Source organism: Habropoda laboriosa, unplaced genomic scaffold (assembly GCF_001263275.1).
Source record: "Habropoda laboriosa isolate 0110345459 unplaced genomic scaffold, ASM126327v1 scaffold222, whole genome shotgun sequence".
In the NCBI taxonomy this organism is placed as follows: Eukaryota; Metazoa; Arthropoda; class Insecta; order Hymenoptera; family Apidae; genus Habropoda; species Habropoda laboriosa.
Genome location: NW_017100319.1, coordinates 219,788 through 241,668, shown reverse-complemented (window position 1 = coordinate 241,668; position 21,881 = coordinate 219,788). Strand labels below are relative to the sequence as shown.

The window sequence follows — 21,881 nt, the reverse complement described above, 5'->3', positions numbered from 1 at the left end:
ATTTCGCCAACGAATACCTTCGACTGCTTCTTTAACGTAGACAAATATTACGCACGCTTTTCATTAACCTCACATTGTCTATAGTCTATCGATATCCTGATTTCTCGAAATTCCATGGTATCATTTACAGAGACGACATATGCTTGTTCGAAAGGTATGTACGATATGATGTACCGGTGCATTTCAAATGGGTGAAACAGAAGCAAAGTCTAAGTATATACCGTTTCTATGTCTCTCTATGTTTTACAATAAATTGAAAAGATTTATATGATAAAGTCTTTACTTTATGACCTGTACGTTATTTCCAAATCCCAAGAATCGGAGGTTGCACCGAAATTATGTGAAAAAAGTTTCGGTCTAATTGTTGCGTAAGCGATAAAAGAGAAAATGTACGGACCTATCGGACCTTCGAAAGAATTCGTCTCTTGGCTCCTCGACTTGGTCAAATCGGTACAGTCTTTTTTCCTAGACACCATCGAATATAATTATCTACAGCAGGAAGCGAGATAAGATCGCTTTGGGAATTATTGTCTTCCTGAAGAGATCCATTGTAAAAGAGGAATGTCGGTACACGTATACCATGGGAATTTACCCACGATTAAAATTTGCACAAAGTACCTGAAGAATACGATTATCTTTATTCACAGTAATAAATTGCGAGTTAATAATAATTACATCCTTACATGTATCAGTGGACGGATAATCATTGAATAATCATTGCGATTCGTTACATTGGAAAACAATTTTAAGTATACGTTCGGACGTACGTTTTACATTTCATTTCGAATGAAATTCGGAAATGCATTCAGTATGGAATTCTCTCGATTGCACGTAATTTTAGTTATACACCCCACTTTTGTCTCTACTACGAAACGATAGAATATGTTTGAACGTGAAACCTATTTCATTGTATTTCCTACATATTAAAACAATATTTTACAAAATTATATGAAAAATCTTAATTGTAAATAAATCATATACAATTTTTTCAGCTAATTGCTTGTGTACACGTGCATTATGATTCCCCTAATGTTTTGGATCGTTGCAACAGTTGTGACGAATAGCGTTTAATTGGCAATTAATCACGTATTCAGCATGTGTGTATATAAATGATAAAATTTCGAAGGAAACTGCTGCTTCCGTATGAAATAATCGTTATTACGTGAAATTCGCTATTTTATTATGAAATACGCATGCTTCACCTATCACTTTACCCACCTGTCTCTTGCACATGTTTAGTTTTCACGAAGAACGTGATTTTATTTGATCCGTATCGTACGTTGTTTATTCATATTTGTGAGCATTAACGAAATGTAAGAGGTTAAAAGATCGTCCATTTTATATCCGAGCGAAGTTTCGCACAATAGTTTTGAACCTCGCACTAAATTTCCAATCGTCATATGAAAGTATGTATTACCGGACGACCAATTTGAGATTCTTGTAAAAGGATGCGTTACTAGTATATCCTGGAAGCACAAAGGGAGATTTACAGGAAATATCTGGTTAATTGTAATAATTATTGAGTTTTATTACACTTACTTTCGTTTGTGGGTGTATAAGACTCACACCGTGCTTATTTATCGCGATTAATAACAATTCTGGATAATTTGGTTCTGTGCTTTGTTTGACTTCGAAAAACGCTGAACCAAATGTCGGCCATCGATAAACGATCTTCAAAAACGTTATCTTCGCATCTTCCGGACTCATCCCTAAGTGGACAACAAAGTGAGGTTTTGTCTTGTAATCTGTAGACATCGTCACGTGTATACGTAATGTTAACGCGATTAAAATAATATTTTACCAGCATCTTGATTGTACGCTGCTATTATCGATCTCTTCCAATCGTTGGAACTTTGTACCTTTACTAAATCACCAGGTATGAGTTCCCTTAACATTTGCCTGGGAAAAAAGAAAAGAAAGAGCATCGTATTTATCCCTTTTCACAGAATCTCCTCGTATGTACAAGCCTCGTTACGGCGCTGTATTTCACTTACGGAATCGCTTGAAGTTCCTGTTTACTCTCGCCAAAACGAACTCTATACACTAATGCTGCTAATCTCGACGCTTCTTCCTTGGTACATTTATGATATCCTGTAGAGAAAAGCGGAATTAATAATACTGTAAATCTAACTAACTAAATGCCGGTGTCGAAACAGAACACTTTTACCTCTTAACAATTTAGGAAGCTCTTGATGGAAGTGGAAAATTAGGTCTGCGTTTCTATCTTTACCGGGAACGGTGTTGGTCCATAGTTTTTTCATGAAGAAGACTTGATACGTAAATTGGGGCGATACACCTGTGGGGTAAAAGACACGAATCTTACACGATCTCTTCGTTCGATCATCGGTGATGAAAATCGAGAAACAGAATTGGAATGACAAAGGCCATCGTACCATCGCGGGACGGCCGAGCTTTTCTGATCCAATCCGTCAAATGACGTACAAAGTCGAAGAAGAAATCGCCTTCGGGAACTGAGATAACCTTGTCGGCGATCTTTACGAATAAACTGAATCCTTCCGCGGATCGTAAGTTCAGCCTTTGCGCGATATTTTGACAAAAGTCTTTTGCTCTCGTCGACGAATCAACTTCGAATGCCTATATATGGAAGAGAAGGAGGAATTATTGTCGCGACTGTCGAAATTGCTGCTCTTGGAACAGACACAATATTGAAAGGTAACCGTTTAAAGTTGTAACACGCACTTCGTCCGTATCGTCGGGGAAATAGACTTTGTGAAATATTTGCGTCGTTTTGTGCTGTATAGCCTCTACCTCTACCTGATGCGGAGGATACTTTCGTTGACCGTTACGCAAGGTTTTCTGTAGCCTTTGTAAGGAGTCCTGTGATATGGGATGCCGTCTGGTACGCAAAAAGAGAGTCAATTCCTGCGAACGAACGAACGAACGAACGAAAGAAAGAAGGAAATAAAACAGGCGTATTTTTTTGTTTCGGAAACCAGAATCTGAGAGGAATCGTGATATTTGTTTACCTTAAGAAGGCTTTGGCTACAAGTGAAGAGGCCAGTAGCGAGCCACATCAGTTCCCAACCGCGTTCTTCGCTGACTCTGTTTCGATTATCGGTCAGCTGTTTCATAATTTGACAGTAAATCTCGTCCCGAAGAATTTCGTTCTTGAGCGGTCCGTCGAAAATCAGATCGGTATACTCGTTGCCGATACGTGGTCTTTTCGTTGGCAAATCTCCCATATACTTCAAGATCGCGTTAAAAGCGAAACACGCTTCCTCGGCTAATTCCTCTTTGGATATCAATTTTTTCAAGAGAGGCTGCTTTATCGGATCCCTGGAATGGTGCCACAACTCGTCGGTGTGGCCGCGTCGCGCGGCCGTTAGAGTCAACGCTTTCGACATCGTCCTCTTTGGAGGTGTTCTGGAAACACGTTTGCCGTTTCATTACGATTCGTTACGCGAAGGCCGACTGAATTTACCTGAAATGATCGATAGCGTATTCTAGAAGGGTGTGAGGTTTGTCGCGAGGTTCTACTCCGTTCACTTGCTGCGGATACAGTTTGCGGCCGTTCTCTGTTCCTTCGATGCTGAACAAGGACTGTGAAAGGAATCGATCATCGTCGGGATTGATACGGCCAGAGAGAACGGCTTGGTTGATAGGTAATATGGAATGGTTGCGTGATTGCGTTACCAAGATATCGTTCGGTGGTTTCGTCAAGGAAGGCAGAACGTATACTGTCTCGGCTGGAAAGTCTCCTTTTTCGGTGGTTCTCTCGCAAGTGCCGATGCACCATCCCGAATTAAGGACCGTCTCGCCGGTGCTCTCGTCCTCCAGAATGATAAGATCGCCTTTTTGAAAGCTCAAGAAGGACGAACCTTCGCCTGGAGCTTTGTAATCTTGCAAAGCGATTACGTATTTGCTACGCTTCTTCAATCCTTCTAGAAAGTATACCACCAGATCGCGAATGTCTTCGGCGTTGGGACTCTGGAACGTGAATTCTTCGCCTCGCACCGTCGACAAGTTGAACGTTTGCGTGAACATCTTGTTCGTTCTGGAAAATTTCGATCGTTGGAAAGAGGCGAGAGGGGGGAGAGAAGAAATGAGAATAGAGATGGTCGTAAGAGGAGCATATACTTTTGACTAGATACGGTGGTGATTTCGGGAAACGACAACTCGAGGAGTACTTGTTCTTGATCGTCCACGACGTACACTCCGGTCCAGTTCACCGCTATGATAACGTCGTTCTTCGGGAGATTCGGGCCGGAGTTTCTGTACGCTTCGTAGAAGCGAGAAAAGAGCAAGGGCCACTTGAACTTGGCGTAACCGACGATGTCCTCCTTAACCCGTAATGCGGGTACCTTTTCTTTCAAGTAATAGCTCTGCGAGAATATTAGAGAAAAAGGTTCGGTCAGTATCGTAGAGAGAAAGAACGGAGAGGGAAAATTAGAGAAGACGCAGCAAGGTGCGAGATTACCTTTTTGTACGCTTGCAGGACGAGATGTCCCCATCTGTCGATCGCCTTGTCGATACCCGTCAGACAGTAGTCTGGAATGTAATTGGGCAGAAGCGTGTATAGTCTGTCGACGTTCATATCTGCGTGATACTCGATGTAGTACTGTTGCGCGGCGATCATCGCCAGATCTTCCTCCTTGTCGCAACGATATTCACCGAATTTCACCCCTCTGACCACCTGTTGGTAAATTAAATTGGTGGCAACCTGGTCCTCGGTAGGTTCGTGCCACGGCGCGAATATCTCCTTCCTAAAGAACAACCGCCACGGTGCGTTTCGTTCCTGAGCACCTTGTTCCTTCGCGTATTGCTCGCATTGAGAGATTGCGTCCATCACGTGATCTCCGCCGCTACCGAGCGACGAGACTTTATCGAACAACGCGATGTAAAGGGAGAACCCGAACTGATCGCGCAGAGATATTTTATCGGACAGCTGGTTGCACAATTCCCTGGCTGTAGTCGCGGAATCGGCGAGCAACGTCTTGGTGTTTCCGTCCATGAACGTGATGGGTAGCATGATCGGTTTTTTCGATTTGGTGGCTTGCAGCTCGAGCCAGCTTGGCGGTTGGTTCCTCGTACCGTTGTTGAACGTTCTCTTCAGCCTGTCCTCGCAGTACGGTGCGTATCCAGGTGGTCCTTCTCTGATGAACGCGCGCAAATAATTCACGAACTTCTCGGAGGGGGCGAAGCAGCCAACGCAGAGCGAGAGTAGAATCCAGCCGCGAGCGTGAGAGGACTTGGAAGGATTGTTCGTCAGTTGCTTGCATATCTGGCAGTAGATCTCGTCCCTGAGCTCCGCGCGTAATATTCCGTGGCCGATGATAAAGTGCAGCTTCTCGAGATTCGAGGTGGGTCTCGCTTCCAGCCAGGATTGATAGCTGTCCGCCGTGTATTCGTCCTCTTGCAACTTCCGCCTCACGTCCTCGCCCAGTTTGTTCTTCCGTTTCAACGTTAACGAGACCAACTTGTGCCTGATCGATCGTGGTTTCTGCCTGAGAAACGTTTCCGGATCCATGCCCATCATCTGCGCCTCCTGAAACTCTTTACTCCTGATGAAGTTACGGCCGAGAGTCGCCGTCACCTTCGACATGACCGAGGTCGTGTCTCGATCCATCGTGTGGAACCTAGGCTCGGGTAGATCCCCCGTGAAACGAAGTATCGTGATCCACAGGGCTTGCGCGGCCAGCTGATCCCCTTGGGTGTGCAAAGGCAGCAACGGGTGCTTCAGCGGCTTCCTAGAATACTGATGCGTGATATTTCCCTGGAAATAGGTCGCCGCGAACTTTTGGAACTTGAACTCGGATAAATCCTCCTCGTCCTCGGACGCGGTTTGAACAGGGCTGATGATTTCCTGTTGATCCGCCTTCGGGGCGGGTAGATCGTTGAACACGGAGGTCTCCCTGGCAGGGGTGGGAGCCTCGCTGCTCGAATCCGGCAGGAAATCGAACATCGCCTCGACCAATTTGCTGTCGTCCACCGGTTCGTCCTGCTTCTTCGCCGCGTCGTTTATTAAATTCTTCTTGATCTCCATTCTACGCCGATCTTCCATCTCCATCTCGATCTCTTTCCTCTCCAACTCCTGCATTCGTTCCCTATAATTCTGCTCGGCGATCTCTTTCGCCCGTTTGTTCCCCTGATCCTTCAGCTCCCGCTCCTCCTTCTTTCGAAGTCTCAACGCCTCTACGTGCAACCGATACTCGTACTTGGTTTTCTTGTAACGCCTCTGCGCGATCAATCTTCGAACGTGGGCCTGTATCTTCACGATCGCCCATAATTTCTTCTGGTACATCTTACGCACCAAATAACCTCTGGCCCGTGCCTGAAGAGCGACGATATGTCCCCTGAGATGCCTGAATCTGTGCGACAGCACGCGCGATCTGATCAGCGCTTGAAGTCGCATGTAACCGATACGCATGCGTTTGTACCTTTGCCGTTGCGCGTAACCCCGCCAATACTTTTGCACGACCGTCGCGGCCGCCCTCATACGAAGGAACCTCCTTCTATACACCCAACCGCGTATGTTCCGTTGCAGTATCAGAATCTTTCGCGTCAAAACGCGATCGCGCTCCTGCTCCAGGAATAAGTCGTGAGCGTCTTTCAGGAAGACCTTGGTATGCCCGAGCTGGTAATCGGATCTTCCCAACACTATGTGACAAATTTTCGATGTGACCGCGCGGCAGTCCACTTTGTGCGCTGGAGGTATACCGGGAATGAGGAACCGATATCTCTCGACGAACTCCGGGAAGGAATGCCTGATCGGATAACCGGCTCTACGGATTCGAATCGTCTCCATCATGCCGGAATATCTCAATTGCCGGCAACAAAGCCCTCTGTCGAACATCATCGGTTTCTTGTGCTCGTTCGGTTTGATACACCTGATGAAGAAAGGCTGGCAACTGCACAACGTTCTCATCAGGCAGTCCAAAGACTTTTTGAATTGCGTGGACAGCGTGGGCGCTCTCTTCCTGGTCTCCGATCCCATGCCGATATCCTCGGCGAAACAGGCTTGCAGAAATTTGTTGGACGATATATGAATCAGCTGCAAGAGGTCGGCGCTGAACGTGTCCCTGTTCTTTTCGAGGAAACTTCTGGTGTCGTAGAACACCACCCCGGCAAAGTGATTCAATCCGAAAGACGTGTTGATATCGGACTTTGGTTTCAAGTAATTCCTATGGCTGCCGTGCGTCTTGTGAATCTTGGCCAGCATCGTTTGATCGGTGCCTTTTGGAAACTTGGATTCCTCGTCGATCAACGCCATGATGTTCAACTGTTTGATAGCTATCAAGTCCAGCGCGTCCTGATTATCAACGAACTCGATGTGCTGCCAATTGATACCCTCGTGATTGTACTCCTCCTGTTCAAGCTTGAAAATATGTTGGACGAAAAATTGCTGAAGATTCTCGTTCGCATAATTAATGCAGAATTGTTCGAAGCTGTTGTGACTGAAATTTTCAAAGCCGAATATATCCAACACGCCTATGGCGCTTCTGGACGTGTTCTTTGGCCTGTAAATCGCCTCGTTGATCTTCTTCACGATGTGGACGAACAGCCGTCCGTATATTCCTTTGACGAACGCGTCCCTGATGTCCACCGATTGCTCCCTGGACAACGTGGAAACCTGCGCACACACGTTACGCGATTCCGGTGAGCTTGGAAAGTATTTTTGCCTGGTCGTGCTAGGAACGTGATTTTCGTGCTTACAATTAGTGTCGCGTGTATTGAAACGTAACGCGAATTACTCGTTACTTACAACTGTCTCACCGTGAGCGAATATCGTTTTGCGGGTGAGAGCGTCTATCAAAGACTGAACAGGTACGCCCAATAAATGCGCTACCCTCTGCACGTTTGTCTGCTCCGGTATTTCGGTAGCGTCCAAATTATCTGAAACAACGGAAGAACGTTTTACGTACTCGTAGTCAGCGATGCTTTTCGATTAATCTCACACGTGACTTACCTACGACAGTGGCCCTGTACTTAACGTTTCCCATGTGCAACAGAGCAGCGAGCAGCTTGAGGATCTCCCATATCTCCGCGTCGGAAAACAACAAAACCTTCATCGCCGATCTGATGTCGGCAAACTCTGCGGCGTCGTCTCGTCCTTCGCAGGTGATGCTACCACCCTAGAGAGGAGAAAACGTCTCAGACGTGGAAGATTTAAGAAGGTGGAAGAACGCGAAGGAACGTTACCCCTGTTAAATATTTGTACGAAGATGCGTCTTCCAGTTCCAGCTTCAGCTTCTCCTCTCTCGAAAGACCGGCCAGCATGCAATAAAATATATGGTAGTTTCTCTCGTCTAAACTTTGCGAGACTATTCGTGATTTTTCCAACAAATATTGCTCAATTTTCGCCCCTTCTATCACCCCTTGTTCGTTGAAGTGAATGTCGATGTACTTCCCGAAGCGAGACGAATTGTCATTTCGTACGGTCTTGGCATTGCCGAACGCTACGGAATAAAAGAACGAAAGAGGAAAAAGAAGAAATTCCGCCGCGTTAGACAAACGTGTCGAAGCTTACCCTCCAAGATTGGATTCGCTTCCAAAATTTGTTGTTCGATCCAAGAATGTTTGCCGCTGATCGCTGCCAAATATTGCAAAATTAGTTTGGTACTTTCCGTTTTGCCGGCTCCGCTTTCGCCGCTAAGACAGAAATATTGGTGAGTTCGAGAAAGATAGGAAGATCGTTCGAAGATAGGAAGAAGGTGAGAATTAAAATACCTGATGACGATGCATTGATCTTGACCATATCGACTCATGTGCGCGTAACTGTTGTCCCCGATGGCGAATATGTGCGGCGGCAGCTCCCCGATTTTCCGATCCTTGTACAGTTTGATTTGCTCCGCGGTATAAATAGGCAGTATCTGATATGGATTGACGGCGACTAGAATGGAACCCGTGTAGGTCTAGGCGGAAGAAAAAGAGGGTAGGTTAGAGCGTGGTCGGTTTGGACGCGAGAAGATTCGCTTACGTATATGAGATTCTCGTTGTAGCGGATCAAGAGATTCCTGAGAATGCCGGCTTCATGGAGGTCTCCTAAGCTGATCATATCTTCTACACCTTGCACAGAAGTGGCATGCATCGCCTTTATTCGCCTCTCCGGAGTCAGCCATTGTTCCTGGAAATTTCAGTTGAAGTTTCATGCGAGGTAACGAAGGAAAGTAGGTAACGATTATTACCTTGTTATCGTCGTCTTTCACTTGGATGCGTCTGCCTTCCGCGGAAATCACTCGTGCTCCGATCGCAACGTCAAATTCTCTCCCTGAGATTGGTTCGATCCATATGTAATCTCCCTGTAACGTAATTTTTTCACCGGTAATTTCCTTCCTTTGTTACGCGCGCGTTCCAGAGAAGAGGACGGAAGCAACGAGTAAAAGTTCGTTACCGCGAAGCGCAGCAGCTCGGTAAGCGTAAAATAGAAGGGAAGATCAAGGTTCGCGCGAATCTTTCGTGGAGCTGCCTACGTGCAGAGTCGATAATCGAATTAGAGAAGGGAACGGGTATTACACCGGCGCTCACCTATTCTCAAGCTAATCTCTCCGTGGAGAAGCCTAACCGTGAATTTTCCCAACCTATCTATCGCCTGATCGATGTCGCGGCGAGGAACACGACAAACCGGTACATATAGCGCGCGCGGTGCTTCCGCTGAAAGAATGTTTGAGAACCTCTAGCCTAGCCTATGCTCTACGGATACGTCTGATTACCGCGAGACGAGCCTCTCCGCGTTCAATTTGGCCCTTCTTTTGCCACTTTTCATTTTACTTTCATCCCAAGCTCTTTTCCATCGATCGAAAAACCAAACTACGTAGAGTGGGTGTACGATGTACGATGTACGATGTACGATGTACGATGTACGATGTACTGTGTACGGTGTACCGTGCACGGGCGCGTGCTGACGAGAACAGGAAAAGAATAAAATACGATCGAGGGTACAAACGCTTGTCCGGTAAAACGATTCGCGTCCCGTTATACGACGGCTGGTTCGTTCGCGCGAAATGCTAAGGCGCTGTGTACAGGGCATTCGCGAACTGACGAAGGACCGTTAACTATGCCTAATTAACCGACCATTCGTCTCGATCTGTTCTGCGACTCTGTTGCGTGAACTGCGCGCCCACAGTCCATTTTCCTACATTCTACCGTACCACAGGCTAGCGTACAAAAACTGTAGAAACGATAGACGAGAATACGTGCAACGACGAACGCGTGCGAACCAGCGTCCCGTTTTTCCTCCAACACGCATTCCACCGTTATCATCGGCGACTGTCGATGGAAAGAAGGGAAGGGACCTTGGTGAAAATATCGAATCGACTTTTAATTTCATTTACGCGACTATCGATCGATCTATCGGAGATAAAAGTAAGGTAAGCGACTCGAACGTCGCTGCGCTGCGATGCGGAGAAAGAAGAATCTCCGTCATTTTCACTCGTCACACATTCCTACTGACCGTCTTGGAAGAAAACGGCGAGGAAAGCGGTAACATAATAACATGTCGGTACCTCGTTCGTTTACCATATCGAGGAAAAATGCAGAAGAACACTTACCCGCGTGACGATGACCATCTCTCAAGTCGTGGTTGTCGGCACTCCGCCTGAAAGAAGAGAAAGCTTTTTTTTTCTCTTTCTGGCTCTGTTTCGAAAAAAAAGGGAAACGCTGGCATTTTGAACGGCGAGAGAAAAACGCGTTAACGTTTATCGGGAAGAGAATTGCGATGGTAGTTAAGTGATTGCGCGCGAGTCACTCTACGCAACAGCCGAGACTTCGAGCCGGCAACAGTTCAACACTCTTACGCTTGTATATCTATTCGGAGAAAAATCGTTCCAGCGTGCGACGATGATGTCTGGCCCGATCACCGTTACAGTGGAACCAGCACAAGCATAAACCTGTTCGCAAAAGTGGGTTAGGCAGTTTCTGCTGCTACCATCCAGCCTTACACCTTTCCAGAACGTCCATCGAGGATTCTCTCTTCGGGAGATTCATCTCCCTTGTCTCTTATCGGTCCACCTTTCCAGAACGTCCATCGAGGATTCTCTCTTCGGGAGATTCATCTCCCTTGTCTCTTATCCGACAACTTTGCTCGTTTCGATCTTTAATTCACGACGATACGACGATTTAGGGAAGAAACGCGTCCGAATATCGAGTCTCTTAGCTCGAGAAGAGTATCGATCGAACGCAACGAAATTGCCGTTTACGCGTCGCTGACATCGATTTCGTTCGCCAAAGGGCAACGATGGATTTGCTTCGATTATGCTCGCACGAGTAACTCTCGGGTCGACGAACTTCCTTTCCTTCCTTTTTCTATTCTTGCTACTCTTTTCTTTACTCAATTTCCGACCAATCGATATATTCCATCGAATGAAATATCGATTCGTTCGTGACGCAACGAGATAAGTAGGGAAGGAGCAGTGCAACCACGTTCCAAACCCCACCCATCCCCTTGAACTTGAAAGATGGAACGCGAAAAGGAGTCGCAGTCGTTGACTTTGAAAATATCTGGAGAACGGCCAGTGGCGTAGTCACCGTGTACGGGAGACTTTAACGGGCGATCGAACGACAACGCGTGCAAGCACGTCCCGCGATTCCGAATCGCAACGACTCTGCTCGAAACTCGCGAAAAATATCCACTTCCGATTCTTCACGCAGTTCACTTTTCCCCTCTACAATTTTTCATTCACCTTTCCTAACCTTTCAGCCTTTCCTGCCTTCCGTTTACTCGCTACGCCCGTCGTTTCACAGTCCTTACTCCTTACGTCACGATACCTTTCCACGTGTACATATCTTCCTCTCTGTTATTTCTCTCGTTTCCGATTAAACACGATCAAACCAGCCCGAGAGAACAAGCACAACACGTTCCGAAAACGTTTAACATTTGCTTGCCAAGTATTTTCCTCCCATTATGTGTAATCGAGTCGTGTTCTCTTCCGCCAAAGAATACACGCCAGTTTCGAGATTTACCGACAGAGGGAAAAACGATTTCGATTCATTGAGGAAATCGGTCGGACGTGTAGGGTACGCGATCGTATGCGGTTGGTAAACATTTCGACGTTCGTTTACCTTCATCTGAAGCTCCACTCTCTTATCTCGTTTACTTATTATCGCTCTTTAAAATGCGATACGTGTTGCGTGCACGTTATTATGCGGAGTAGCCGCTATTCGATCGTTCTAACCATCTCGAATACCGTTCATGGGGGAACATGCACTTGTTACACGCATACAGTTTGACGAATAAACTGTGACAGTAGCTGGATCGTCGATGTCCGTTCTGAGCGTCGCGATAACGCGGTAACAATGGTGATGTATAACGTGCAATATTTCCGTCCGATCTATATAGGGGGGAACGATTCCGTACTGACGTGAGAATCTTGTTTCCAACGAAGAAATATCTGTTCGAACGGCGCAGATATTCTCTTGCACCGTATACTAAATAGAATATTCCATGTAGCGATACGCGAACATCTCGATATCGTCCTGTATAAACCATATTCCAGAGAGAACGAACAAATTCGAACGTACCTTGTGCGAGTAACGAGAAACACGACGAAAGCGGTTACACGATGTTGGCACACTCCATTAAGAGGCACTGCACTGCACTTCGGACGCGACGTAAAGCGCGCTTTTCATGTCCGACGTGACTAGAGAAGATCGTCGGAGGTTACCGCTTGGCAGAAGCGACGAACAATGAAAAGAGGAAAGATCGCGCACTGCGCTACGAAATGGGACACACGAAAAGCAACAGTAGTCGTGTCCCGGAGAATGGGCCACGGTGACCGGCACATTAACGCGTCCACTCGGGGAGCTTCGGTTCGAATCGGGCGTGCCAGGTGGAAGCGACTGAAAGAGGTGGAAAAACTACCTTCGTCTAGACCACGATCGGCTTCGGCTATCCGACACCCCAGCAACCTGGCTATCTATACCTTACCAGCGATCCGATCCTTTTTTCCACGGCCCTCTATCGTTCGCTTTAAAGATCGCCGAATCTTCCTTGATTTTTCTTTTATCTTCTCTTCATCACGTCACGTCGTACGCCGCCGATGCACACCTTATTCGCCTACTTGCAACCTGTTGCGACTCAATGCCGCTCAATGCCACCTAAGGTATTCTTTCCCCGCTTCTAAACCATCTTTTTTTTTTTTTACCGATCCACCAGTACGCTTCTCCTCTAAAGAATCGACCGCGCGGATACCGCCACCACTGATTATTTCCATCTTAAATTGCCTTCCCTTCCATTTCGTTTCGTTTATTTCATCGGTCATGCGTCGAGTAACACACACGCACACGCACACAAAGGACAAACGAATCGTTTACATCGAAAATATATTTTCATTTCATATGAATTCCACATGAATGATATACATACATACATACATATACTGTGATTTCTGCAACTTTTAACATATACATTAATATTGCAAAATTATTCAGAATTTCAGCAACAATAATAACACCGGCGATGTTATGCACGTTGCGAATTAACAGTTTCGTAAAATCGTCTGTATATAGAAACACGATCTTTTCGCGCAACGAGAACGATACATACTTCTATTCCAACGATTTCTCTTTTACGAGTATGTATTTCAATACGACCTGTACTAAAATTATAACAAAATACTATGCTGCGTTCTTATCCACGCTATTTTCTAGTGTGATACAAATGATTTTTCGTAATGAAACAAGTTATCAATCGTAAATTCTATACCCAAATATATTGCATATTGCTTCTTGATAACTACATGTATTTAAAATCATCAACATCAACATATCTTAGCAATATATCTCAGCATACGGAAGCAATCTGAAAACATGTTCTCCTTTAACAGCGTATAAAATATTAATTATAATATTATGTAATGTAAGACTTCATAAATAGTCCTAAAAACATACGACATACATAGCTATGTTCGGAGATGAAGACGATTTACGTAGTACGTTTTTACGAATTACATTCGCGTACATTGATCGATTTAATCTGTTCCGATGATAAGTGGAATTTCTCTTCCTGCGGTTACTTTAATTATCGGTTACAGTAGAGAAATTGGTAATCTTTATTATACTAATCGAATGACAACGAAAGCAATTGTATTCAGGTACAAGATATGCATACTACCGTCAAATAGAATCATCAAATAGTTAAACGTTCGAAAGAAAAAAAAAAAGAAAAGAAAAAAGGGAAAATAATAAAATCATTTGATCCAACCTGTGAACAGTATGTTTTCTCGTTGTGTAAGTTCATGCTAGTATAAAAAGCTTTAATTATATAAGATTTTTCAGTAGAAATGTGGCGTATTTATAACCTTAATCGTGTATCGTATAATTCAATTTAACAAATTCCATCACATTTTGCGATAATATCCATAATTCCATTATCGTTTCACACACAACAAACCACTTCACAATTTCTGAGTATTTCATACTTGTCCAATAATCCCTATTATTTTTGCATAACCTGTACCTATTTTTCAAACAATTGAGCGTCGAGAAATCAACTAGCATTTTAGGATGGATTGCTTTTATAGTTGCTCGTGAGAAATTATAATATTAAATAATTAGTAGTATAACAAAGAGAACGACTAGGAGCAACAGTGACAATGCTGTGAAAAAAAATATTATTGTTTAAATTAACAACGGGCAGTTTAGAGTAGTTCCCCAAAAATGTCGCGTCATTTCGTTAAATTATTTATAGTAGTAATATTTAATTAATATTTGCATTATTAATATTACGGTGCACGTATTAATGGAAAGAACCAACGTTGTCCATTGAAGCAGAATGTTAGAAGAGAATTATAATTATTTTTTTCTGTAAGCCAAACGAATTTTCAACACTTCGGACTGCTTGCCGATTAAACGGAAGTGCACAATTCGCTTTAATTCAAAAGCAAAATCACTTACAACATATCGGACGATGTAGTGTATTTTTTAATAATCATATTTTACTCTTATGCAACTGAAATTATTTATTCGCAGCTGTTGTATTTGTTAAACGTCTAATGAAACAGTAAAATCATCTTTTCGTATTTATTTTGACTGAACGTAATGATTCGTTCTAACAAATTGATAACGAATTTGATTGAAAACCCGAATATAGTCTATTGATTCGTACTTTGGTCGTTTTTAAATAAGAAATATTAAAAAATATACTAATATCTACCACTTGCTTAACAAGTTCTCGAGTTACTTTTCTCCGCTGAAAAAGTATTTGCAAGTGAAATACATCGTTTTCTTTTCTTTTAATTTTACAAGTATCCTATTTTGGTGTTGTAGAATGTGTTTGCATTCTAGAGGTTTTTCTTCTCCTTCTTGTTCTTTTTTTTTTTTTTTTGTTTTTCGTTTTTATAGAAGAAGCAAATCGTAATATATAAAAACCTATTTACTTGCAATTAAATAAACTGATTTCGAAATGATTTCATGGTCGTAAAAATAGGCTCTGGATATTATACTTTTACATTGAAATACTCTTATATCTTACGATTTGATTAGTTTCGTTAATTGTAAATAAACATGTTTGGAAGTTCACTGAAGAAGCGCGGAAATATCCCAAATCTTAATGAGACGATCTTGACCGATCGTCAGTAATCTTCGTCTGGGAGCATCCAGATCCATTCCGACAACATTATGCTTTGCGTCGTGGAATGATGCTAGAGATGTTTGGCTAGATAACAGATACATCGCATGAATGCAATATTCGCTTGGTTTATCTCATCTTTGAGTTAATCCAGTCCGGTGATCGCTACTTACTTTGCAGCTTTAAGTTGAATATGACATGGGTCACACACCCTAACTTCAAATTCAAAACCCATTGCTGGTATTGGTATTCGTTGAGATGTACATCGTGCGCATAATGCACGACCACAATGTCGACAATGATGCTGTCGCAAACCTAATTGTCGCTGATCCATCATCGCTTTAATATTCCAAAAGAATGGTCTTCCACAAGCCTAAATTTATTCCATATTATAAAGCGACTATTCCATATTATAATGATTCATGATTTTACAATCACGTACTTGGCACGTATCGGATTCTACCCATGCTGCGGTCTCTTTTCTATTCGCAGCCATATCCCAACAAACTATTACGCCGTCTTCTCCTCCGGATAACAACACACGTTCTGCACTTGCATAGCACAATGCAGTTACTTTGTTGCTGCAACATTATAGCCAAAGTTGTAAAACGTACGTTTGTTCCGCGACGAACTTCCGCTTAACGAACAGAACAACTTACTGATGTCCTTGCAGTTCATACGCTGTACCCTGACGTCCTCCGATATCCCATACTACGATAGTTTGATCGAAACTTCCAGAAAATAAAAGTTGTCTTTCAGAATCCCATGCTAACGTATGTATGCTGCCTGTATGTGCTTTCAACGTAGTGATTAATGTGACCCCATTGGTATCTAATTTTAACATTGCTATTTGTCCAGAATAATCACCAACAAAAGCATGTTTCGATTGAGCGTCAAATCTGAGCAAGTTAAAGAAATGTAACTTCAAGAAGAAGTTTCTTTAAATGAAATATGCATTTCAGATGATTAAAAGACCTGTTGGGAATAATTTGAAACACAGAAAAGGATACTGTAAAGCAGTGTACCATGCATCTGTCTGATATGATCCTAATTTTTGACCTGCTTCTGAACTGTGCAATTGAAACATTTTATCTCGTCCTATGCTTAAAACCCATTCACAGTTCTGTGCAAATATAACACCTGTAACTCTTGCTTGATGTGCAGTGTATTCACGCATAGCAGTCATTCGATTGTAATCTTGCTCCAAAACAAATTCCTACAAGTAATACCTAACATATTCATTCTAAAATAAAGACAGTGTTGTTAATTCTGTAAGAATGTTTCTTCATACGTACATTTATAGTTCCATTTTCCAAACCGACAAATAATTGCCTTGTTTGTACACAGTAATGCATCGATGTTGCACCAGCAGCCATATATTGGCAAACACTGGGCCAATATTGGCCAGAATCTCGTTTCAGCCAAACTCTAACAGTCCTGCAAGAGACGTTTTCTTAAGAGTACGAAGGTGTAGCAGAGGAGAAAAGAATTCTTCGTTAATTCTTCCGAACGAATATTTGAAAAAAATGAATTTTATCATTGAAAGAATATAATACCAATATACCTGTCATCGCAAACACTAATTACACCATCTTCCCGCGGTATAATGATAGCTGCATTGACATCGTCATTACATCCTTCTAATTTCGATAAAAGTACAGGTTTGCGGCTTGTGCTGAATTTATCATGATTTACTCCCGGTGCGGGATTTATCTCTGCTGCCATTTCAATCTTCGAAACGTAATATTTGAAGCAGATTTGTCATTTGACAGTTGTCCGACTTCGATGTTAATCAGAGTCAGAGTTTATATACGTTACGAAGGCGGAAGGTCGGACTTTTTACGAGATTGTGGAGAACCTATCGGCGCTATTCACGATATTCGTCGCAAATCTTTCTACCTTCCTTTTCGAGTCCCTCTTTATCGACTGTTACAACCTTCGTAGAAAGTTTACTTGTGTATGCATAAATATAAATGTATGTATTATGTACACAGAAGCCACGTTAAGTAAACAAAAAATGGTAGCAAATTGATCGGAACGACGATATGTATACGTATCATTGTCTATAGAACAGCTTCGTTACCAACTTTCTTCCAGAGATTACATTATAAAAGAATCCTTTTTCATTTACGTCCCTCCAGATCATTTTCTTATAAAACAACTATCGTGAAACGAAATTGCAAATACTTTCTAAACTGTTTTCTCCTACAAGCGTGATTAATTATTGAAAATTTATTAATAATATTTATCGACTCTCATTGTTGGCAAACGTTGTTCACTTATCGGTGAGATGGAGTATTATTAAGAAAATGATCGACTGAAACTATGTAACCAACAGTGACGAACAACGCGTTTCTTTTACAGTTAATTTATATTACTAATGATCTGTTGGAATTTGTGAAACGATGAGACGACTTTCAGTTATTTAAAATTTTCAACATTTTTTCGTAGCTGAGAAAACTGTCTTCTTTCTACTTAATAATACCATTATGTCGGGAACAAAGGTAATACATATGTGTACCTCGATATTTTCGTCCAACCTAGGAAATAGACGGAAACGTTTAAAAGTAACAAGTGATTTTCATTTATATTAGGGTGATATTAATAAAGATGATAATCTAAGGAGGCAAGGTTCATTTAGGAAATTATTGCCTTTGAATGCAAACGGAGATTCTCAGCTGAGTATGTCCGTGAAAATGATCGATAGGCCAACTGTACCGCAAACTAATAAGGAACATGCGATTTATTTGCAAGAGTATCATATTTTATCAGAATAGTAAGTTATTTTTACGAATGTACACATGATGGTACGAGTAAAAACCAAACGTTTTATTTCTCTTTTTGTTTTGTTTAATAGTAACATGTTATGTTCACAAGATCTGAAAGGCATTTATGTGATACCATCTGCTCAAAATTCCTTGTGTAAGTAATATAAATGAAGAAAGACTAGTTTTTCTTGCCACTGCACACTGCTCACGTGTGAAAGAAGTTGCATTTCATTTATTTAAGTCAAATATGAATTGATTCTTAGGTCTTGCTTGTCCTGACTTGGTCTTGTATAATGGTTTACATGTAAATATGTGCATGGTTTATTGTTTGCCACATTTTCTTTTACACATGCTTGCAATGGGCATTTGTTAAAGTGTAATGAATTTATTTTGTGTTAGTATGGCTTGGAGTACAATTTGTGCGGCAAGGAATGTATCAAGGAGGAATCTTTAGATTCACCATTACACTGCCACAAACTTTCCCAGATGGAGGATGTCCTGTAAGGCTTTATTTCCTAATGTATAACAGTTTGATTATGGAACCATTATAATTGCATTTAAAACAAATTTTAGAAAGTTATGTTTCAAACTCCAGTTTTTCATCCTTTGATTGACCCCGAATCTGGAGAGCTATGCACTTCATGGGGATTTCCTGAATGGAGAAAAAGCAATAGAATTTGGCAACTGATACAATTTATAACGAAAATACTGGCAAAAGTAGATATTAAAATGAATCCTGTAAATCATGAAGCAACTAATTTGTAAGTATCTAAGAAGAAGCATCGAGTCTACAAGTGTCTTGCATCAAGTTTATTTTTGTATTGTAGGTTGGAGAATAACTTTGAAGCGTTCCGAGATCGTGTAAAAAGATGCGTGAGGGACAGTTTAAACAAAGTTTACAATCCGCCGATATTGGACGATCCTCACTACATTACCTTTAGTCCGTATGTCGATGAACTTCACGACTCCGTCAAGCGAGAAATTTACGAGCGCAAGGTATAGAAAGATATGCGTAAAGGTTGTTTTATCAATTGAAAAGATTTTGATTCAATCACTCGTTAATTCCGGCGTAATAATTTGATGGTATTTAGGAAGAAGAAGAAAATAAAGTGCTTGGTTTATCCTGGGTACAATCGGGATCGTTACAGCCGTTCTCGAAACCTGAAGCAAGATAATAGGTAAACTTCAGTACATACATAGAAAATGTAATAACGAAACTACACACGTCCTTAGAAAATAAGAGAGTTGTACATTTTACTAATGCAGGGGATAAATTATAATGTATTTTTGTATTAGTCCAATATGACAAATTATTTTGCGATTATTATGGTTTTCAACACATGCCCGTATGAAATTATTACAATAACCAACTATAATACTCTTATATTTAATTAAATTAAGAATGTAATCGTTACTTTATCAATTATTACATGTAATTGGAATATTTCGTAAAATAAAAATGAAAACTGGATTTTTTTAGCGTTTATATTTTATTAATTGCACAATGACACATAAAGATATTCACATAGACGGTGTACTATAGGAACTGATAATAACAACAATTTCATTTTCACTCTCCTTGTTTTATGTTTCGAATGATATTTAACGCTAGGTATTTTTGTGGCATCCGTTATCATGCGTACTAGGTTTTAGGCGTATGCGACAAGTATTGGTGAATCACAGTATCCGTCAGGAGAAATGTATATTTCGTGATAAATATAAAGTGTTGTGGAATATATCGAGATTTCTAGTGTCAGAGTGTTAAATGTTGTATTTACTTTCATTCGAAATATTCCGAATTATTTATTCCTGGAATTTTAAGATTATGAGCTACGATTTTAACCTTTAATGACAGACATACAACTGTAGGTAATCGTCTTATTTTCGTGTTAAATAAATCAACACGTTTTTCTTTGACAAATTAATCATTTGACGTAGAATTTGAACCTCGTATGAAACGTAATATTCGGTATTGCGAAGAGTAATAAAGCAATCTTAAGTAATTCGGTCTTTGTATGAGAAGAATTTGGTTAGTATTTGTAGGTTAAGGACAGACCGACCTCGAATGATTCATAAAAAAGATTCGATCAAACTGCACGTGTTTTATACGATGAAAACATAAAAAAGATATCGATTAACGTTCGAATTGTTTAGAAGGTATTAAATTATTGGAGTAACAATTGGAGTGTCTAATTTGTTCTTAATAAAGTCATCTTGATATATACATATATATATTCTATCGTGCAGAACATTGTGTGAAAGTTGTAGGCATATTCTCTTTCATTTGTGTAACTTTAAATAGGAATCTTAGAGACATATTTGATATAGTTTTTTAAGGTAATAGAAGAAACATCAGCATGCAGACAATAAAATGCGTGGTAGTAGGGGATGGGGCTGTGGGTAAAACTTGCCTTCTGATTTCATACACTACCAATAAGTTTCCATCAGAGTATGTGCCTACAGTATTTGACAATTATGCAGTAACAGTAATGATAGGTGGTGATCCATATACATTGGGACTATTTGATACTGCTGGTAGGTGTACAATAAGATCACTCCAGAGTTCTTTCGAATAGTAAGGAAGTATTAACACCGTGCTATGTTACAGGACAGGAAGATTACGATAGACTTAGACCTCTAAGTTATCCTCAAACAGATGTATTCCTTGTTTGTTTTTCAGTAGTTTCACCATCATCTTTTGAAAATGTTAAGGAAAAGGTTGGCCTCTATTCAATTCGCGTATTGTTAGAAAAAGTAGAACAGCGTTAGCTATATTATTAATATTACATCGATTAATTTCAGTGGGTACCGGAAATAACGCATCATTGTCCAAGGACACCATTTTTATTGGTTGGTACTCAAATCGATTTGAGAGACGACGTTGCTACTATCGAAAAATTGGCAAAAAATAAGCAAAAACCGATATCCGCGGAACAAGGGGAGAAGCTCGCGAAAGAGTTGAAAGCGGTAAAATACGTGGAATGTAGTGCTCTTACGCAGGTAGGTTCTCGTTAGCCTTCGCTAAGGTTCTCGCTACTGTGAGTTTTCGATAATTCTATGGAATGTTGAACGTTACAGAAAGGTTTGAAAAATGTGTTCGACGAAGCTATCTTGGCCGCATTGGAACCTCCAGAGCCAGTAAAAAAAAGAAAGTGCACGCTGCTATAAAAAGAGAGTATTCGTTGGAGGGAGGATGCGTGTTCAGAAAGGGAAATAACGTTACGCGTAAGAATAACGAGCGGCAAATTTGATGCGTAGTATAAAGCACTGTTAGAAAAGTCGAAACTGTGCTTATGCGGTTCCTTTTTGAAAAAGAAACATTAATTTTCCGGGATCAGCTAACAGCCGCTAATAACGCAGCGCGACAATTTCAATTGAATCTTATCACGATTATCGTATTATAAATAATTGCGACCACATTCCACGCAACGTAAAATTTCGATCGCCAATTTTCGCCAATCAAATCCAGTGTATTTCTCAATGGGTATATACATATGGCACAAACGTTTTCTAGTTTTGTAAGCTTCGCTTGTAAAATTGTCTACACGGCAGATCTGTGTCGTTTGAAATTTCTTGGATATTTCTGGTAA

The 21,881-nt window shown here is 41.5% G+C and overlaps 4 protein-coding genes across 7 annotated transcripts; 2 read left to right on the top strand and 2 right to left on the bottom strand.

Moving 5' to 3' along the window:
- Window positions 1-1,223: 1,223 nt before the first annotated feature.
- LOC108574183 (myosin-VIIa) lies at window positions 1,224-13,007 on the bottom strand. The gene is made up of 21 exons (XM_017936719.1): window positions 12,884-13,007; window positions 10,509-10,555; window positions 9,147-9,260; window positions 8,939-9,085; window positions 8,689-8,873; window positions 8,489-8,610; window positions 8,161-8,417; window positions 7,928-8,093; window positions 7,724-7,854; window positions 4,439-7,591; window positions 4,099-4,343; window positions 3,655-4,015; window positions 3,443-3,561; window positions 2,988-3,384; window positions 2,701-2,883; window positions 2,394-2,595; window positions 2,168-2,296; window positions 1,995-2,091; window positions 1,802-1,899; window positions 1,540-1,709; window positions 1,224-1,466 (listed from the first exon to the last, which is right to left on the bottom strand). The coding sequence occupies exons 2-21, from the start codon at window positions 10,524-10,526 to the stop codon at window positions 1,260-1,262; spliced, it is 6,501 nt and encodes a 2,166-aa protein (XP_017792208.1). The 5' UTR covers window positions 10,527-10,555; window positions 12,884-13,007; the 3' UTR covers window positions 1,224-1,259.
- Window positions 13,008-14,094: 1,087 nt separating this feature from the next.
- Window positions 14,095-19,632, top strand: LOC108574185 (AKT-interacting protein-like). Of its 2 annotated transcripts, XM_017936722.1 has the most exons (8): window positions 14,095-14,184; window positions 17,975-18,027; window positions 18,118-18,299; window positions 18,381-18,445; window positions 18,691-18,791; window positions 18,865-19,052; window positions 19,119-19,287; window positions 19,383-19,632. In XM_017936722.1, the coding sequence occupies exons 2-8, from the start codon at window positions 18,013-18,015 to the stop codon at window positions 19,464-19,466; spliced, it is 804 nt and encodes a 267-aa protein (XP_017792211.1). In that variant the 5' UTR covers window positions 14,095-14,184; window positions 17,975-18,012; the 3' UTR covers window positions 19,467-19,632. The 2 variants fall into 2 exon arrangements, with proteins under 2 accessions (XP_017792211.1, XP_017792210.1); XM_017936721.1 differs by lacking the exon at window positions 14,095-14,184 and having other exon boundaries at window positions 17,841-18,027.
- On the bottom strand, window positions 15,071-17,444 carry LOC108574184 (WD repeat and FYVE domain-containing protein 2). Its single transcript, XM_017936720.1, has 7 exons — window positions 17,088-17,444; window positions 16,819-16,960; window positions 16,534-16,739; window positions 16,183-16,422; window positions 15,966-16,104; window positions 15,697-15,896; window positions 15,071-15,610 (listed from the first exon to the last, which is right to left on the bottom strand). Exons 1-7 carry the CDS (start codon window positions 17,246-17,248, stop codon window positions 15,472-15,474), a joined length of 1,227 nt encoding a protein of 408 aa, XP_017792209.1. The 5' UTR covers window positions 17,249-17,444; the 3' UTR covers window positions 15,071-15,471.
- A 328-nt stretch (window positions 19,633-19,960) lies between the features above and the next one.
- On the top strand, window positions 19,961-21,837 carry LOC108574138 (cdc42 homolog). 3 transcript variants are annotated; one of them, XM_017936660.1, is made up of 5 exons: window positions 19,961-20,156; window positions 20,620-20,826; window positions 20,900-21,009; window positions 21,094-21,291; window positions 21,370-21,837. In XM_017936660.1, exons 2-5 carry the CDS (start codon window positions 20,649-20,651, stop codon window positions 21,457-21,459), a joined length of 576 nt encoding a protein of 191 aa, XP_017792149.1. In that variant the 5' UTR covers window positions 19,961-20,156; window positions 20,620-20,648; the 3' UTR covers window positions 21,460-21,837. The 3 variants fall into 3 exon arrangements, with proteins under 3 accessions (XP_017792149.1, XP_017792148.1, XP_017792150.1); XM_017936659.1 differs by having other exon boundaries at window positions 19,961-20,160; XM_017936661.1 differs by lacking the exon at window positions 19,961-20,156 and adding an exon at window positions 20,250-20,320.
- The last annotated feature ends 44 nt before the right edge of the window (window positions 21,838-21,881 follow it).